The sequence below is a fragment of the Ranitomeya variabilis genome, chromosome 8, assembly GCF_051348905.1.
Source record: "Ranitomeya variabilis isolate aRanVar5 chromosome 8, aRanVar5.hap1, whole genome shotgun sequence".
Classification (NCBI taxonomy): domain Eukaryota; kingdom Metazoa; phylum Chordata; class Amphibia; order Anura; family Dendrobatidae; genus Ranitomeya; species Ranitomeya variabilis.
In genome coordinates, this window is record NC_135239.1 from 13,806,837 (window position 1) to 13,826,903 (window position 20,067).

The following is a 20,067-nucleotide window of genomic DNA, read 5'->3' on the forward strand; positions in this document are numbered from 1 at the left end:
CGCAGATACCCCATATGTTGGGGTAAACCACTGTTTGGGCGCATGGCAGAGCTTGGAAGGGAAGGAGCGCCATTTGACTTTTCAATGCAAAATTGACTGGAATTGAGATGGGACGCCATGTTGCGTTTGGAGAGCCCCTGATGTGCCTAAACATTGAAACCCCCTACAAGTGACACCATTTTGGAAAGTAGACCCCCTAAGGAACTTATCTAGATGTGTGGTGAGCACTTTGACCCACCAAGTGCTTCACAGAAGTTTATAATGCAGAGCCGTAAAAATAAAAAATCATATTTTTTCACAAAAATGATCTTTTCGCCCCCAATTTTTTATTTTCCCAAGGGTAAGAGAAGAAATTGGTCCCCAAAAAATGTTGTGCAATTTGTCCTGAGTACGCAGATACCCCATATGTTGGGGTAAACCACTGTTTGGGCGCATGGCAGAGCTCGGAAGTGAAGGAGCGCCATTTGACTTTTCAATGCAAAATTGACTGGAATTGAGATGGGACGCCATGTTGCGTTTGGAGAGCCCCTGATGTGCCTAAACATTGAAACCTCCTACAAGTGACACCATTTTGGAAAGTAGACCCCCTAAGGAACTTATCTAGATGTGTGGTGAGCACTTTGACCCACCAAGTGCTTCACAGAAGTTTATAATGCAGAGCCGTAAAAATAAAAAATCATATTTTTTCACAAAAATGATCTTTTCGCCCCCAATTTTTTATTTTCCCAAGGGTAAGAGAAGAAATTGGTCCCCAAAAAATGTTGTGCAATTTGTCCTGAGTACGCAGATACCCCATATGTTGGGGTAAACCACTGTTTGGGCGCATGGCAGAGCTTGGAAGGGAAGGAGCGCCATTTGACTTTTCAATGCAAAATTGACTGGAATTGAGATGGGACGCCATGTTGCGTTTGGAGAGCCCCTGATGTGCCTAAACATTGAAACCCCCCACAAATGACACCATTTTGGAAATTAGACCCCCTAAGGAACTTATCTAGATGTGTTTTGAGAGCTTTGCACCCCCAAGTGTTTCACTACAGATTATAACGCAGAGCCGTGAAAATAAAAATTCTTTTTTTTTTTCACAAAAATGATTTTTTAGCCCCCAGCTTTTGTATTTTTACAAGAGTAACAGAATAAACTGGACCCCAAAAGTTGTTGTCCAATTTGTCCTGAGTACGCTGATACCCCCTATGTGGGGGGTAACCACTGTTTGGGCGCATGACAGAGCTCGGAAGGGAAGGAGCGCCATTTGGAATGCAGACTTAAATGGATTGGTCTGCAGGCGTCACGTTGCATTTGCAGAGCCCCTGATGTACCCAAACAGTACAAACCCCCCACAAGTGACCCCATATTGGAAACTAGACCTCCCAAGGAACTTATCTAGATGTGTTGTGAGAACTTTGAACCCCCAAGTGTTTCACTACAGTTTGTAACGCAAAGCCGTGAAAATAAAAATTCTTTTTTTTTTCACAAAAATGATTTTTTAGCCCCCAGCTTTGTATTTTTACAAGGGTAACAGAATAAATTGGACCCTACAAGTTGTTGTCCAATTTGTCCTGAGTACGCTGATACCCCCTATGTGGGGGGTAACCACTGTTTGGGCACATGACAGAGCTCGGAAGGGAAGGAGCGCCATTTGGAATGCAGACTTAAATGGATTGGTCTGCAGGCGTCACGTTGCATTTGCAGAGCCCCTGATGTACCCAAACAGTACAAACCCCCCACAAGTGACCCCATATTGGAAACTAGACCCCCCAAGGAACTTATCTAGATGTGTTGTGAGAACTTTGAACCCCCAAGTGTTTCACTACAGTTTGTAACGCAAAGCCGTGAAAATAAAAATTCTTTTTTTTTTCACAAAAATGATTTTTTAGCCCCCAGCTTTGTATTTTTACAAGGGTAACAGAATAAATTGGACCCTACAAGTTGTTGTCCAATTTGTCCTGAGTACGCTGATACCCCCTATGTGGGGGGTAACCACTGTTTGGGCACATGACAGAGCTCGGAAGGGAAGGAGCGCCATTTGGAATGCAGACTTAAATGGATTGGTCTGCAGGCGTCACGTTGCATTTGCAGAGCCCCTGATGTACCCAAACAGTACAAACCCCCCACAAGTGACCCCATATTGGAAACTAGACCTCCCAAGGAACTTATCTAGATGTGTTGTGAGAACTTTGAACCCCCAAGTGTTTCACTACAGTTTACAACGCAGAGCCGTGAAAATAAAACATATTTTTTTCCCACAAAAATGATTTTTAGCCCCCCAAATTTTTATTTTCCCAAGGATAACAAGAGAACTTGGACCGCAGAAGTTGTTGTTCAATTTGTCCCGAGTACGCTGATAACCCATATGTTGGGGTAAACCCCTTTTTGGACGCACGGGAGAGCTCGGAAGGGAAGGAGCACTGTTTTACTTTTTCAACGCAGAATTGGCTGGAATTGAGATCGGACGCCATGTCACGTTTGGAGAGCCCCTGATGTGCCTGAACAGTGGAAACTCCCCAATTCTACCTGAAACCCTAACCCAAACACACCCCTAACCCTAATCCCAACGGTAACCCTAACCCTACCCCTAACCTCACCTCTAACCGTTTAATGAACATTTTCTGACAGTCATAAGTGCCACGTATTTAAGTGCCACGTATTTAAGTGCCACATATTTAAGTGCCACGTATTTAAGTGCCACGTGTTTCAGTGCCACGTGTTTCAGTGCCACGTGTTTCAGTGCCACGATATTTCAGTGCCACGTATTTCAGTGCCACGTACTATAAATACTATAACTATGTGGTTATACGTGGCACTGAAATATCGTGGCACGTAAATACGTGGCACTTAAGTACGTGGCACTTAAATACGTGGCACGTAAATACGTGGCACTTAAGTACGTGGCACTTAAGTACGTGGCACTTAAGTACGTGGCACTTAAGTACGTGGCACTTATATACGTGGCACTTATATACGTGGCACTTATATACGTGGCACTTATATACGTGGCCACTGAAATATCGTGGCACTTATATACGTATATAAACGTATATTTTAGTGCCACGTATTTCAGGTTAGGGGTAGGGTTAGGGGTAGGGTTTTTTTTTTTTGTTTGTTTTCTTGTGTTTTTCTATAAAAACGCATGCGTCTAAAAACGCATGCGTTTTACCACGTTTACATGCGTTTTTTCACACATGCGTTTTTTAAAAAAACGCATGCAGATAAAAACGCAAGTGTGAAACCAGCCTAAAAGACGCTTTTTATAGCAAAAAAGTTTTTGCGTCTCCACATTTTGAGACCTATAATTTTTCCACATTTTGGTCCACAGAGTCATGTGAGGTCTTGTTTTTTGTGGGACGAGTTGACGTTTTTATTGGTAACATTTTCGGACACGTGACCATTTTTGATCACTTTTTATTCCGATTTTTGTGAGGCAGAATGACCAAAAACCAGCTATTCATGAATTTCTTTTGGGAGAGGCGTTTATACCGTTCCGCGTTTGGTAAAATTGATAAAGCAGTTTTATTCGTCGGGTCAGTACGATTACAGCGATATCTCATTTATATAATTTTTTTATGTTTTGGCGCTTTTATACGATAAAAACTATTTTATAGAAAAAATAATTATTTTGGTATCGCTTTATTCTCAGGACTATAACTTTTTTATTTTTTTGCTGATGATGCTGTATGGCGGCTCGTTTTTTGCGGGACAAGATGACGTTTTCAGCGGTACCATGGTTATTTATATCCGTCTTTTTGATCGCGTGTTATTCCACTTTTTGTTCGGCGGTATGGTAATAAAGCGTTGTTTTTTGCCTCGTTTTTTTTTTTTTTTTCTTACGGTGTTTACTGAAGGGGTTAACTAGTGGGGCAGTTTTATAGGTTGGGTCGTTACGGACGCGGCGATACTAAATATGTGTACTTTTATTGTTTTTTTTATTTTATTTAGATAAAGAAATGTATTTATGGGAATAATATTTTTTTTTTTTTTCATTATTTTGGAATATTTTTTTTTTTTTTTTTTTACACATTTGAAAAATTTTTTTTTAACTTTTTTACTTTGCCCCAGGGGGGGACAATACAGATCGGTGATCTGCCAGTTTGCATAGCACTCTGACAGATCACCGATCTGAGGAAAGTGCAGGCTGCTTCACAGTGCCTGCTCTGAGCAGGCGTCTGTGAAGCCACCTCCCTCCCTGCAGGACCCGGATCCGCGGCCATCTTGGATCCGGGTCTGGGAGCTGCAGGGAGGGAGGTAAGACCCTCGCAGCAACGCGATCACATCGCGTTGCTGCGGGGGGCTCAGGGAAGCCCGCAGGGAGCCCCCTCCCTGCGCGATGCTTCCCTGCACCGCCGGCACATCGCGATCATGTTTGATCGCGGTGTGCCGGGGGTTAATGTGCCGGGGGCGGTCCGTGACCGCTCCTGGCACATAGTGCCGGATGTCAGCTGTGATAATCAGCTGACACCCGGCCGCGATCGGCGGCGCTCCCCCCGTGAGCGCCGCTGATCGCGTATGACGTACTATCCCGTCGGCGGTCATACGGGCCCACCCCACCTCGACGGGATAGTACGTCGGATGTCAGGAAGGGGTTAATCTGTCTGTGCCTGAACATACTGCTATGCGAGAATATATAAAGGAGTCCTTGGAAAAGGGACATATTCGTCCATCGTCATCTCCCTTAGGAGCCGGTTTTTTCTTTGTGTCAAAAAAAGACGGCTCTTTGAGACCATGTATTGATTATCGGCTTTTGAATAAAATCACGGTTAAATATCAATACCCATTGCCGTTGCTGACTGATTTGTTTGCTCGCATAAAGGGGGCCAAGTGGTTCTCTAAGATTGATCTCCGTGGGGCGTATAATTTGGTGCGGATCAGGCAGGGGGATGAGTGGAAAACCGCATTTAATACGCCCGAGGGCCACTTTGAGTATTTGGTGATGCCTTTTGGTCTTTCTAATGCCCCTTCAGTCTTCCAGTCCTTTATGCATGATATTTTCCGCGATTTTTTGGATAAATTTATGATAGTGTATCTGGATGATATTCTGATTTTTTCGGATGATTGGGACTCTCATGTCCGGCAAGTTAAGAGGGTTTTTCAGGTTTTGCGGTCTAATTCTCTGTGTGTCAAGGGTTCTAAGTGCGTTTTTGGGGTTCAGAGAATTTCCTTTTTGGGATATATTTTTTCTCCCTCTTCCATTGAGATGGATCCTGTCAAGGTTCAAGCTATTTGTGATTGGACGCAGCCCTCTTCTCTTAGAAGTCTTCAGAAATTTTTGGGCTTTGCCAACTTTTATCGTCGATTTATTTCTGGTTTTTCGGATGTCGTTAAGCCATTGACCGATTTGACTAGACAGGGTGCTGATGTTGCTAATTGGTCCCCTGATGCTGTGGAGGCCTTTCAGGAGCTTAAGCGCCGTTTTTCTTCTGCCCCTGTGTTGCGTCAGCCTGATGTGACTCTTCCTTTTCAGGTTGAGGTCGACGCTTCTGAGATCGGGGCTGGGGCAGTGTTGTCGCAGAAAAGTTCTGACTGCGCCGTGATGAGGCCTTGTGCCTTCTTTTCCCGTAAATTTTCGCCCGCTGAGCGGAATTATGATGTTGGGAATCGGGAGCTTTTGGCCATGAAGTGGGCGTTTGAGGAGTGGCGCCATTGGCTCGAGGGGGCCAGACATCAGGTGGTGGTATTGACTGACCACAAAAATTTGATCTATCTTGAGACCGCCAGGCGCCTGAATCCTAGACAGGCGCGCTGGTCATTATTTTTCTCTCGGTTTAATTTTGTGGTATCGTACCTACCGGGTTCTAAGAATGTTAAGGCGGATGCCCTTTCTAGGAGTTTTGAGCCTGATTCACCCGGCAACTCTGACCCCACAGGTATTCTTAAGGAGGGAGTTATCTTGTCAGCCGTTTCTCCAGACCTGCGGCGGGCCTTGCAGGAGTTTCAGGCGGATAGACCGGATCGTTGTCCGCCTGATAGGTTGTTTGTTCCTGATGATTGGACCAGTAGAGTCATCTCTGAGGTACATTCTTCTGCATTGGCAGGTCATCCTGGAATTTTTGGTACCAGGGATTTGGTGGCAAGATCCTTCTGGTGGCCTTCCCTGTCACGAGATGTGCGAGGCTTTGTGCAGTCTTGTGACGTTTGTGCTCGGGCCAAGCCTTGTTGTTCTCGGGCTAGTGGATTATTGTTGCCCTTGCCTATTCCTAAGAGGCCTTGGACACACATCTCGATGGATTTTATTTCAGATCTGCCTGTTTCTCAGAAGATGTCTGTCATCTGGGTGGTGTGTGACCGTTTTTCTAAGATGGTCCATTTGGTTCCCCTGCCCAAATTGCCTTCTTCTTCCGAGTTGGTGCCCCTGTTTTTTCAAAATGTTGTTCGTTTGCATGGTATTCCTGAGAATATCGTTTCTGACAGAGGAACCCAATTTGTGTCTAGATTTTGGCGGGCATTCTGTGCTAGGATGGGCATAGATTTGTCTTTTTCGTCTGCTTTTCACCCTCAGACTAATGGCCAGACCGAGCGGACTAATCAGACCCTGGAGACATATCTGAGGTGTTTTGTGTCTGCTGACCAGGATGATTGGGTTGCTTTTTTGCCATTGGCGGAGTTCGCCCTCAATAATCGGGCCAGCTCTGCCACTTTGGTGTCCCCGTTTTTCTGTAATTCGGGGTTCCACCCTCGATTTTCCTCCGGTCAGATGGAATCCTCGGATTGTCCTGGAGTGGATGCGGTGGTGGAGAGATTGCATCATATCTGGGGGCAGGTGATGGACAATTTAAAGTTGTCCCAGGAGAAGACTCAGCTTTTTGCCAACCGTCACCGTCGTGTTGGTCCTCGGCTTTGTGTTGGAGATTTGGTGTGGTTGTCTTCTCGTTTTGTCCCTATGAGGGTCTCATCTCCTAAGTTTAAGCCTCGGTTCATCGGTCCGTATAAAATATTGGAGATTCTTAACCCTGTTTCCTTCCGTTTGGACCTCCCTGCATCCTTTTCTATTCATAACGTTTTTCATCGGTCGTTATTGCGCAGGTATGAGGCACCGGTTGTGCCTTCCGTTGAGCCTCCTGCTCCGGTGTTGGTTGAGGGTGAGTTGGAGTACGTTGTGGAAAAAATCCTAGACTCCCGTGTTTCCAGACGGAGACTCCAGTATCTGGTCAAGTGGAAGGGATACGGCCAGGAGGATAATTCTTGGGTCACTGCATCTGATGTTCATGCCTCTGATCTGGTTCGTGCCTTTCATAGGGCCCATCCTGATCGCCCTGGTGGTTCTGGTGAGGGTTCGGTGCCCCCTCCTTGAGGGGGGGGTACTGTTGTGAATTTGGATTCTGGGCTCCCCCGGTGGCTACTGGTGGAATTGAACTTGTGACATCATCTTCCCTGTTCACCTGTTCTGATTAGATCTGGGTGTCGCTATATAACCTGGCTTCTCTGTTAGATGCTTGCCGGTCAACAATGTTATCAGAAGCCTCTCTGTGCTTGTTCCTGTTCCCAGACATCTACTAGATAAGTTGGACATTCGTCCATGTTTTGTTTTTGTATTTTGGTTCCAGTTCACAGCTGCAGTTTCGTTACTGTGTCTGGAAAGCTCTTGTTGATCAGGAATTGCCACTCTGGTATTATGAGTTAATGCCAGAGTCCTAAAGTAATTTCTGGATGTGTTTTGTTAGGGTTTTCTACTGACCATGAAAGTATGCTTTCTGTCTTCTGCTATCTAGAAAGCGGACCTCAAATTTGCTAAAACTATTTTCCTGCTGCGTTTGTTGTTTCATCTCATATCACCGCCAATATATGTGGGGGGCTTCTGTCTCCTTTTTGGGCATTTCTCTAGAGGTGAGTCAGGTCTTATATTTCCCTCTGCTAGCATTATTTAGTTCTCCGGCCGGCGCTGGGCATATAGGGATAAAAAGTAGGACATGCTACCTGGCTACTTCTAGATGATGCGGTAGGTTTAGTTCATGGTCAGTATAGTTACATCTTCCAAGAGCTTGTTCCTATTGAGGCTTATGCTAGTTCTCTGGCCATGGAGATCATGACAGATGTTGCTTCGGTCTTACAGCACGACTCCTACTGGTATTTCTCCTATCGCTTTGATCTCGTTTCTCACTCAGCACAATCTATCTCGCTTCTGGTCCCTCCTTGGGCACCGCCGCTATCCTGAGCAGGCACGGTCCCGTTACGTTCGTTCAAGTTGCCAAGCCTCTGTCAGGATCCCACCCCTGACAGAGACCCTACTGTATCTTCCCCCCACAACACCCTCTGCCACAAGGTGTTGCCTGGTTCCAACCCAGTCAGCTTCTAATCTAACTTCCTGCCTGACCCCCAGTTTACCCACTATGGTGGGGAGTGGCCTAATGAATAGAACCCTTAACTCCCCCCGGAGGCCCGGCTGTGAAATGTATTGGTGTCTGTGATACCTGGTCAGATGAACTCCTTCGGTGCCATCAGACGTGCCATAGCTCCCCATAGTGGCGGAGCCACAGTACTGCAACGACCAGGACTCTGGGGCGCTGCACTCCCCCCTGGTTAAACACAGTACTCCGGGACTGGGAAGAAAACAACAATACAAGTTAGCAAAAAGACATACAGTTTTGTTGAGTGCAATAACAGTAAGTATACTTGAACAGGCTTCCCTTTATGGGAGGTAAGGACACTTGAACGTTACAAACATGGCTACATGCTATAAATAACTCTTCTTACCCAACCGGGTATTCTACTTAGTACAAAATTGTTGAACAATAATTTAACATTGCCTTTAAGGACATACACTCTGAATCCACTAAAGACCTTCCTATAATCACATTATAAGGTAATTTAACTTTTTCATTCTCCTTTAAATCTGCAGGACCGCCTGTCCTATCAGCACCAGACCTACTGCCTCTCCTTTCTTACAGGACCGCTCCTTTCAGCCCGAGCCTTCTGTCTTTTCCACTACTATACACAGTATAAAACATAACATTCTTTCAGTTTAGGACTACTGAGCCTTCTTCAGATGGCTCCTAGGAGGACTCACTACCTAACCCCTACGGGTTCACTTTCTGTCCTCGGTAACACATTATTAACTCTTTCTTTCAATAAACTATCTTTCCACGGAGGACTCAGGGTTTACCTTCTATCCCCGTTTTCTATCAACATTATCAACATTTCTTCTACAGTTAACCAGTTCAATACATATAACTTTTACATGTAGACAGTGTCATTTTCTTTTAAAGCATCATCATCACTTTACTGTTTTAAGGCAGTATTACTCATAAGTACGTAGATGAACATCCCCTTTAAGAGGGGATCAAGTCTCCATGAGGTAGCGTGTCTTCTCAAGCTACCAGTCCATACTCAACAAAGGTTCCAGTGTGGTATCTTCACAAAGAGTCCTTTTTTAAGTAAAACCAGTAGGGAGCACCTTTAATAAGGTGCAAACTATGTACAAGAAGTTTGTATCATGCACTGTTCATGATTGCGGCAGTTTTTAAGACTTGTGCAAAAACTTAGAAAAAATAAACAAAACAACAATAGGGATCCCGGGTCAACAAAGGGATCCATAAAGAATTAACCCTGGACGGGTTTAGCAAACAGTAAACAAACCGTTAAAGGAAGAACTATTTACATTGTCAAAGCATTCATGCTTACTTAAACCACTCAGGGGGCAGCACCGGCGGAGGCAACCCCTTTGGGTATTGCGATCCACCTGGTACTGCATAAGGGGGTCTGTCGTCCCAACTGGGGGTCTGTGTACCCACAGTCTTCAGCTCCGCAGCAGTACGGGCACCACCCTCCGTAAGCGGTGTCTCCTTGGCTACGAGGGTGGTGGAGGTGACGATGCTGCATGTCGTGGTTTTGACCATAGTGCACGTGGGAGTATCTTCGGTGGTTCTGGCCACGACCACGGGCTGACCACAAGGGGACACTTTTGCTACAGGGGTCAGCTTTACTGGCACCCTAATCGGAGGCATCACAGGGGTTGGCTCCTTGTAGACATTCAGGGCAAACCACCCCTTTTCCCCAAAGTGCCTGGTGTAGGAGACTTTATCCCCCGGATAGAGATCCCGGCCTGGGTGGCCCTCCCTGAGGTGCGATTCAACATCCCTCCGGTTCACAAACACCTCCGCATACAGACCCGGTTCCTTGATAAAGCCCCAGCCCCCACGGAGCTTAAAGGTGGTAATGATGCCCTGCCTGCGCAGGGCCTGGTGGGCAGTGGGGTCCTTGCGGGCCCGGTCCTTCACCGCCAAGTCTTTCCGATGGCAGGCCTCCAGCCCGGCCTGGTACTTGTCGTCTTGTTCCTTCCACTGCTGCTGTAGCTGGGCCTGATATTCTCCCCAGCTTAGGGCCTGCACCCTCTCTCCCTCCTGGGTCTCCACCCCAGGGAACCCCATAAGATCGGACCCGGGGTTCACCCAGCGGCACACCGTGCGCTCCGCGTGGATCTCACACAGCAGGGGAGTAGGGGTGATTGGGGCTCGCATACGGTGTTCCATGCCCGTGGCTTCCTCCCACGGTAGCAGGCGCTGGAGCGCTGGAGTCGATGGGTTCCCGGGGGAGGGGGTGCTGCTACGGGACCCACCAGCAAACCCTCGGCCAGCGGGACGGGGTCGGCAGACTCACCGGCCAGTGTAGGTTCTTCTTCCGCAACGGGTTCCTCCGGCGGGGTCAGCAAGGGTCCCAGCGGCTGCTCCGGTAACGGTGCAGGATCCGGCGCCCGAGGACCTTCTTCCGGCGCTGCCTGGTGCGGAGCCTGGGCCTTTATGCTCAGCTGAAGGAGCTGGTCGAGTAAGCTCTCCATCTCGACCCGTAGGAGTTCGGTGCTGTCCGCGGAGAACGGGCTGCTGTGCTCATCCGGGTAGTTGGGGGAGATCTCCACTTCAACCCCACTGTCGGGTTCAGAGCTGCTGGCCATGGCGTCCTCCACGTGGGTCGCTTCCTGGTCTCTTTCCCGCTCTCTCCTTCGTGGGCGGTGTCGTTTTCTCGGTCTCCGCCCTCCATTGAGGATTAGGAGGCGGATCTCTGCTGCTGACGGACACGTCCTCACAGTGCAGAAATATTTACACTGGGCGGCAATTGTTTTTCGCGCTCTCCAGCTTGCCTACGCCCACTCCACGCCCCTCTTCTCTTCAAGTGGCGCAGCACACAGTCTTTGTAATAAAGTACAGTCCAAGCACAATAAATCACAGTTCCAAGGCACACATGACCTGATTCTTCAGGCTTAAGTAGATCCTGTTCGTGACGCCAAGTTGGAGCGCCCCCACACCGCCGCAGGGCCGAGGGGTACCCGGAGCCGGGCCTCTGAGTCTCAGTTCTGGGGTTGTCACGGTGGCTAGACCCGGTCCGTGGCCCTGTCTGTCAGTGGGGAACGTCCAGTGTAATAAGTGGTGATAATGGTGCAGTTGTGGGGTGCAGGTTGCGATAAATAACGAGGACACCAGGTTGCAGTCTCTTTACCTCTTTACTGAAGATCTCTTGGTCCTCAGTCCAGAATACGGTTCACCAGGCTGCGCAAGTCCGGCCGGTCCAATGGCACCTCCAGAGTTCCCTTCACAGGTGGAAATCGGTGCCTTCCTGCTTGCGCTATGTGTTGTGGTCCTTCCCTGCTGTGCTTACGGAAAGTCCCCACAACTGTTGTGTCTGTTTCTTAAGTTCCCTCACAACTCGATTAGATGATGTTCTGCTAATCCTCCGTCCCTCCCTGATGTTCTGGTTGGGACGGCACCCGTTTGACGGGTAGGCTCGGAGCTCTTCCGGGACCCTAGAGTCGCCCCTCTCCACAAGTTGCCCCCCAAGACTGCATAGGTGATTTAGGTGAGACAGCCCGCCTGAGACTGACTGTCCTGCCGCTGTTTAGAGTATTGCTTGAAGCTGGATATTATAATACTCCCTCGGCGTTCCGGCCACCGGTTATGCGCCTCAGTAGGATGTTGCTTCGGTCTTACAGCACGACTCCTACTGGTATTCTCCTTGTTGCTTTGATCTCGTTTCTCACTCAGCACAATCTATCTCGCTTCTAGTCCCTCCTTGGGTACCGCCGCTATCCTGAGCAGGCACGGTCCCGTTACGTTCGTTCAAGTTGCCAAGCCTCTGTCAGGATCCCACCCCTGACAGAGACCCTACTGTATCTTCCCCCCACAACACCCTCTGCCACAAGGTGTTGCCTGGTTCCAACCCAGTCAGCTTCTAATCTAACTTCCTGCCTGACCCCCAGTTTACCCACTATGGTGGGGAGTGGCCTAGTGAATAGCACCCTTAACTCCCCCCGGAGGCCCGGCTGTGAAATGTATTGGTGTCTGTGATACCTGGTCAGATGAACTCCTTCGGTGCCATCAGACGTACCATAGCTCCCCATAGTGGCGGAGCCACAGTACTGCAACAACCAGGACTCTGGGGCGCTGCATACACAGTGACTGCAACAGCAGAATAGTGAGTGCAGCTCCTGAGTATAATACAGTATGTAACTCAGGATCAGTAATGTAATGTATGTACACAGTGACTGCACCAGCAGAATAGTGAGTGCAGCTCTGGGGTATAATACAGGAGGTAACTCAGGATCAGTAATGTAATGTATGTACACAGTGACTGCACCAGCAGAATAGTGAGTGCAGCTCTGGAGTATAATACAGGAGGTAACTCAGGATCAGTAATGTAATGTATGTACACATTGACTCCGCCACATATTTCTTAATTAAGTATACTGCATCTCCTTTCGACATGGAGATTTCCCTGAATAGAGACCTTGATCACGATGGCCGTGCCTAGACTGTGACAGAATTGCTATGTAGATTGCTGTATGAATGACTGAGAGCCGTATCTGTGTATTTGTGCAGAGGTCGAACTGTCAATCATGAAGTACAAGCAGCACCGGGGACGTAAATCCCACAAGGAGCAGGGATTACACGGGTTACACTGAATTCTTCCCCATTATATTGTGTCATCCTGCTCATCTGGGCAAATTTCATAATTTTGACATTTTTTTAAATTTTTTTTTTCCTTCCTTCCAGCCTTAGCTCCACACACACGTTTTCAGTCTGCGGCCTTCTTTTTCTGCAGTGTCGCTGCCTCTGCTGCTGTTTTCGCCCCACTGTCCACTCATCCCCTGATCTGGATAACGCGCTGAGTTTTCCTCCGGGAGATATACCTGTCTGGGTGAAGAGTAAGGGAGCGCGCTGCGCAGGTGGCTGAGAGATAGCTCACAGCTAAAGAGGGCGCTGGGACTTAGGGAGAAGTGATGGCGACATAAAAAAGAAAAATGAAGTATCCATATACAAAATAAAGTAAGATACAGAAAATCCAATCTTCACTATGGCGGCGACGCGAATCACCGTTATTAATGTGCAGGGTCACAATGCGACTTTCCATCCTTCATATATTACCCCGGGCTTAGAATATTTGCAAAGTATGCTAGAAATAATACGCTGGGTCTATATTCACAGCTTTACTCCTCCGCTGGAGACCAAGAGGGTGAAATTACATTACTGGCAAAGGGGAAGTCGGGAGCGGAGGGCGAGCCCGCCTGCTAAAGCTGTGGTGGAACCGAACTTGTGGGACCTTCCGTTGAACCGCGGACGACTCCTGGAGATTGTACAGGTAAAAATGAAAAAAAAAAAAAACCTTAATGGGGAAGTGTATATTATATATAGGGTCAAATTAGCAGGACGTCCGTCCACCTATTAGTCAGTTTCTTGCTCTGGAGGACCTGACGTGTGTAATGCTTCATTTTTCCTGCGGAGGCGCTGCAGCAGATTTACTTTTGCTTCCAGGATCACCCGTTACTTACAGCTGCTTCCTCCACTTGGGAACATGGTTTAAGACCCCAGTAAAATGTGTTTAGAGTACGTATTTGACCCGTGTGTTGCTCATATAGAGCATGCACCCTTTATAGTTGACAGGGCTGTTCATACTTCTTTTTTCAAACCTATTGTCTGAAAAAAAATAGGTGACATCCATTTTTCATCCAAGTCAAACTTGGCCTTTAAATGAACGGATCAGTATAAAGAAAAAAGCAAAAAAAAACCCCACAGCAGACAGACGCCATCTATGTGTCATCTGGTTTTATTACGTGATCTGTAAGGCTATGTGCACACTCAGTGTTTTTTTTTCTGTAGCAAAACATGATCTTTTGGCAGGAAAGAAGCTGCAGAAATAAAAGCATTTTTCCTGGCTTTACGTGTTTGTTTTTTTTCTCGAGTTTTTTATGCGTTTTTTGCTGCGGTTTTGGCATGCTAGATTTGTCTCTTGTGCATGCTGATAAAGTTTAGTGTTAAAAAAAAAAAAGGTCCTATTCCGTAGAATCGGGTTTTGGCACAAAAAATGCAGCGAAACCTGATACCCAAGTTTTTGGTGCATTTTTTCAGCAGTTTTTCACTGCCCATTCATTTCAATGGGTGAAAAACGTGGAAAGAAGTGACATGCTCCATTGTGCAAAAAACCACGCAAAGCACAAAATACTGAAGACAAAAAAACCAATGTGTGCAGGAGATTTCTGACATCTCATAGACTTTTGCTGGTGCTGTAAAACGCAGCTAAAAATTAGCAGCATGAAAAAAAAAATTCATTAAAAAAACACTGCAAAAACACCCAGTGTGAACTTAGCCTAAGAAAAGCATCGGGAAATGTATTTATTTTTTGCACTGAGCAAAATAGATAAGACACTAATACTAAAAGAGGACACACTGCCGCCCGTGCCGAAAATACATGAAAAACTGACGAAACTGATCTTGTTTTTTCTTTTGTTTTTTTTTTTTTCTGTGCAAAAACATAATTGACGTTTGGGCGAGGCCGAAAGCGAAGGATTTTCCCAGATGTAATTTCACTGTGTATTGTAAATTATTGCCAGAAAGTAGAGTTTCCCTTTAATCGCGGATAATGGCAGCGATGTGGCTGGCGACAGCCCTGCTTTATGGAGGACGGGGGAGGTTATCGTCACTGCAGGAGTTAAATGCCGCACAGTGTGCCCCATAAAGTGCCCGGGGTGACCGTGGTGAGACAGGACGGTGGCGCGGTGACTTTGCGGAGCAGGAGGACGCGATTTCATGAGGCTTTTTTCTATTACTGATATTTAACAGCCTGTGAGAAGAGGAAGCAGCGCTCCGGACCTGCCGCCGGTGACGCACATTACGGTGGATCTGTGGAAGCTGCAGCGAGACGTTCTGCAGGTGAGGAGCAATAAAACTCAGAGAACCAGCGGCGACATTAGAGAATTACCCACGAGGCTCAATGTGCACAAATAATCTCAAGGCTGAAATGACCGTTTTAGGTACAATGAAGTCAGCCTTGTTATCTCTGTTGCTGCCTATGCAGAGTGCAGCACCCAACAACCAGCACATCTCCACTGCTGCGCTCTGCATAAGCAGTGACCGAGATGGCAGAACATGGGCGGCTAGTGACACACGTGCTGCTTTTACGTTTTCACTAAGAACTGCTTTTAGGTTTTTACACTTTTTCTAACCTTAGCTAGGGTTAAAGGGAATCAGGTTTTTGCTATTTAATCTGATAGCAGCATAATGTAGGGCCATTACCCGCACCGTGCCCACGCACACAACTGGACTGTCACCCCCTGGCCTTTAGTGCTGTCACCCCCACTAACACAAGCAGCCCCCTCCAGGTCACTTGTTCTGCACCTCAGGGCCTTGTCCTCACCGTGCCCACTCACACAACTGGACAGTCACGCCCTGGTCAGGAGCACCATTCAGGCCCTCACCAACTCACAAACCGGACTCCTGGTCCCTTGTTCTGCCCCTGAGGCCCTCATCCTCACCATGCTCATTCACACTGCTAGATGGTTTCCTCCTGGTCACTAGTGCTGTATTCCAGGCCCCCGTCCCCACCATGCTTACACTACTAGATGGTTCCCTCCTGGTCACTAGTGGTGTTCTCCAGGCCCTTGTTCTCACCATGCTCACTCACACTGCTAGATGGTTCCCTCCTGGTCACTAGTGCTGTACTCCAGGCCCTCGTCCTCACCATGCTTACCCTACTAGATGGTTCCCTCCTGGTCACTAGTGCTGTATTCCAGGCCCTCGTCCTCACCATGCTCACTCACACTGCTAGATGGTTTCCTCCTGGTCACTAGTGCTGTATTCCAGGCCCTCGTCCTCACCATGCTCACTCACACTGCTAGATGGTTTCCTCCTGGTCACTAGTGCTGTTCTCCAGGCCCTCGTCCTCACCATGCTCATTCACACTGCTAGATGGTTTCGTCCTGGTCACTAGTGCTGTACTCCAGGCCCTCGTCCTCACCATGCTTACACTACTAGATGGTTCCCTCCTGGTCACTAGTGCTGTTCTCCAGGCCCCCGTCCTCACAATGCTTACCCTACTAGATGGTTCCCTCCTGGTCACTAGTGCTGTTCTCCAGGCCCTTGTTCTCACCATGCTCATTCACACTGCTAGATGGTTTCCATCTGGTCACTAGTGCTGTACTCCAGGCCCTCGTCCTCACCATGCTCACTCACACTGCTACATGGTTTCGTCCTGGTCACTAGTGCTGTACTCCAGGCCCTCGTCCTCACCATGCTCACTCACACTGCTACATGGTTTCCTCCTGGTCACTAGTGCTGTACTCCAGGCCCTCGTCCTCACCATGCTCACTCACACTGCTAGATGGTTTCCTCCTGGTCACTAGTGCTGTACTCCAGGCCCTCGTCCTCACCATGCTCACTCACACTGCTAGATGGTTTCCTCCTGGTCACTAGTGCTGTACTCCAGGCCCTCGTCCTCACCATGCTTACTCACACTGCTACATGGTTTCCTCCTGGTCACTAGTGCTGTACTCCAGGCCCTCGTCCTCACCATGCTCATTCACACTGCTAGATGGTTTCGTCCTGGTCACTAGTGCTGTACTCCAGGCCCTCGTCCTCACCATGCTTACACTACTAGATGGTTCCCTCCTGGTCACTAGTGCTGTTCTCCAGGCCCTTGTTCTCACCATGCTCACACTGCTAGATGGTTCCCTGCTGGTCACTAGTGCTGTTCTCCAGGCCCTCGTCCTCACCATGCTTACACTACTAGATGGTTCCCTCCTGGTCACTAGTGCTGTTCTCCAGGCCCTCGTCCTCACCATGCTCACATGCTCACTCACCCTACTAGACGCTTCGCTCCTGGTCACTAGTGTTGTATTCCAGGCCCTCGTCCTCACCATGCTCACTCACCCTACTAGACGGTTTGCTCCTGGTCACTAGTGCTGTACTCCAGGCCACTCTTACAACTAGACAGTCACCCCATGGTCACTAGCGCTGTATGGGACGACCTAATACACGCAGTGCTCACTCACAGAACTGGATGGTCACCCCATGGTCACTAGCGCTGTGCCTCAGACCCTTGTCCTTGCAGTGCCCACTCACACAACCGGATGGTCATCCCCCTGGCCACTATTGCCATTCAGGCTCCCGTCCACACTGTGCCAACTCACACAACCAGTCCTCACCTGGTGACTTGTTCTGCACCTGAGGCCATCATCCTCACCATTACCACTCACACTACCAGATGATTCTATCCCGGTCACCACGGCTATACCCCAGACCCTTGTCCTGACAGTGCCCACTCGCACAACCAGATGGTGCTCTTCTGGTCACTTCACAGCTTTTTCTTTTCTTTGGTACTCTGGCTACTTTACTTAGAGATTTTCGTGTCTCTCGTTACGTGGACTGACCCCTCGCAGGAATTAGTTCATGCCCACGTCAACAAGGTGGTGAATCAGAGCAAGCGCACACATATATATCTTTCTGCCGAGGTCGTTCTGCCCCAACACATCAAAAATACAATTGTTAAGAAGGTGCCCGACGTCCTCCACCCTCTCTCCGCAGAGTCACACGGCCTTTGTCCTGTACTCAGAGGGTGTATCTGGAATATACCTGTCACACTGTCACTTTCTGCTCACAAAGAACATAAACACCAAATAATCCGCGCAGAGTCGTGCCGCGCCGTGATTGACGTTATCTGCTCCTGTCAGATTTTCCAAGGAATAGAAGATTCAGACTGTAATATAAGAAAAATCTGCCATCTTAAGAGCCTCCAGTGACTCACCGCCCAGGAGAAGCAAAATACATTATTATTAGCCAGCTAAGTGGGAATTCAGCAGCCGCTCTCCATGGGATTCAGCATCTAGTTCACTTTCTTGATTACTTTCCCTTCGGAGATAAAACTAGGCAAAAGTTAACAGCGAGACGGAACGTGTGAATCATTCCCAGCAGTCGCCGCTTCATCTGCTGTTTATCCAATCACCAGCAAATATTCTGGACTGAGACCGGCGTCTCAAAAAAAGCCCCCAAAATAGTCAAGAAGCCACTGAGTCATAATCTCTCAAGTTTAATACAGGTTCTCTGTGTCTGGAGGATGCAGGATTAAAAGCATCGTCCATCGATTTCAGCTCACCAAGCAAGAGTATGTTTACCCACGGCTGATATGCTGCTGATTTTTCATCTTCTCGGCAGAAAACTCCAACAAATCCACTTCAAAATTATCATCAAAAACTGCTTTATATGCTCTTTGAATATTCTTTGATGTGGATTCTGAAGTGTATAAGAAGAGTCACTGTGAACCGACCAGTACCACCTAATAGACTTACTGCTGGATAATTTACCTGTGGATTCCATTCTTAGTAATCTGTCGGAAATCTGCACCGAAATCCGCTACAGATCTGCAAGTAACTCTCACTACTGTTGCTGCAGATTTTCTGCACATTCCCAAAAAACGAACATTATCACCAATCCAAAAGATGGAATAACTGGGGTCCAATGGCTGTAATCCTGAAAACAAGGCTCTGAAATATTCTGAATGGCGCGGGATTAGTATGAGGACCTCCACTCCACTCACTCTATATAGGACTTCCGGAGATTGTGGGGCGCTGTACTCGGAGGCAGTCTCATAGACAATGAATGGAGTGGAGCATGGGCTCCTCTGCAGGGCTCCGGTCCTGGGATATATAGCCCCATTTTTGGTATCACTGGGGGTCCCTACATATGGACCTCCAACACTCAGAACATTTATACCTATCCTATTGATGGGGATTATGTTCATTTCTGGGAATAACCCTTTAATGTCCTTTATATGTATTCATTACTAGATATGTATTTTCCAGAGTTTTTCATTCCTGCAGCCTGTAGACCATTTCTCCAGCAATGAGAATAAGGAATTCATTGCAAAAAAGCGATTTAAGCTTCTAGGATTTATCAGCTTAGCTTTAAATACTCATTCTGCTTGGTGGCGCGGAACCGGCTCTCAATCTATAAACAATAAAATGATGATGAGAGTAGGAGTCATAAATTCTACATTGTACAGTAAATCGGAGAAATTAATGCCGACTTCTGCATATCTGGAAATGATCTCCCGTAACTGCTCCCCCTTCCTTGGGAGCGCGCCATCTGTCCAAATATTGACACGGAAACAGATAGATGTCCTGTACATTAAAAGCCTCTCTTCTTACAGGGGAAGGGAATGAATGGACTCTGTCAATACAACATATAGGCGGCCAAAGAATAGGCATCATGTGGCCGTATATGCTCCCCCCATTCCATTCATATGCCCCCATCCTTGTATATGCTCCTCCATTCCATATATATGGCCCCTAAACCATGTATATGTCCCCCATCCTGGTATATATGTCCCCCATCCTGGTATATATGTCCCCCATCCTGGTATATATGTCCCCCATCCTGGTATATATATCCCCCATCCTGGTATATATGTTCCCCATCCTGGTATATATGCTCCCCATCCAGGTACATATGCCCCCATCCTGGTATATATGCTCCCCATCCTGGTATATATGCCCCCATCCTGGTATATATGCTCCCCATCCTGGTATATATGCTCCCCATCCTGGTATATATGCCCCCATCCTGGTATATACCATATGCTCCCCATACTGGTATATATGCTCCCCATCCTGGTATATATGCTCCCCATCCAGGTATATATGCTCCCCATCCAGGTATATATGCTCCCCATCCAGGTATATATGCTCCCCATCCTGGTATATCTGTTCCCCATCCTGGTATATAGTGTATGTCTCCCATCCTGGTATATATGCTCCCCATCCTGGTATATATGCTCCCCATCCTGGTATATATGCCCCCCATCATGGTATATATGTCCTCCATC

The 20,067-nt window shown here is 47.6% G+C and overlaps 1 protein-coding gene across 3 annotated transcripts in view; it reads left to right on the forward strand.

Moving 5' to 3' along the window:
* Window positions 1–20,067, forward strand: part of LRRIQ3 (leucine rich repeats and IQ motif containing 3) — a 48,601-nt gene that overhangs the window by 14,340 nt on the left and 14,194 nt on the right. For all 3 annotated transcript variants that reach the window (XM_077277334.1, XM_077277335.1, XM_077277333.1), the window contains exons 5-6: window positions 13,401–13,554; window positions 15,033–15,122. In XM_077277334.1, the coding sequence (XP_077133449.1) occupies window positions 13,401–13,554; window positions 15,033–15,122 (244 nt within the window). The remainder of the gene's footprint in view (window positions 1–13,400; window positions 13,555–15,032; window positions 15,123–20,067) is intronic.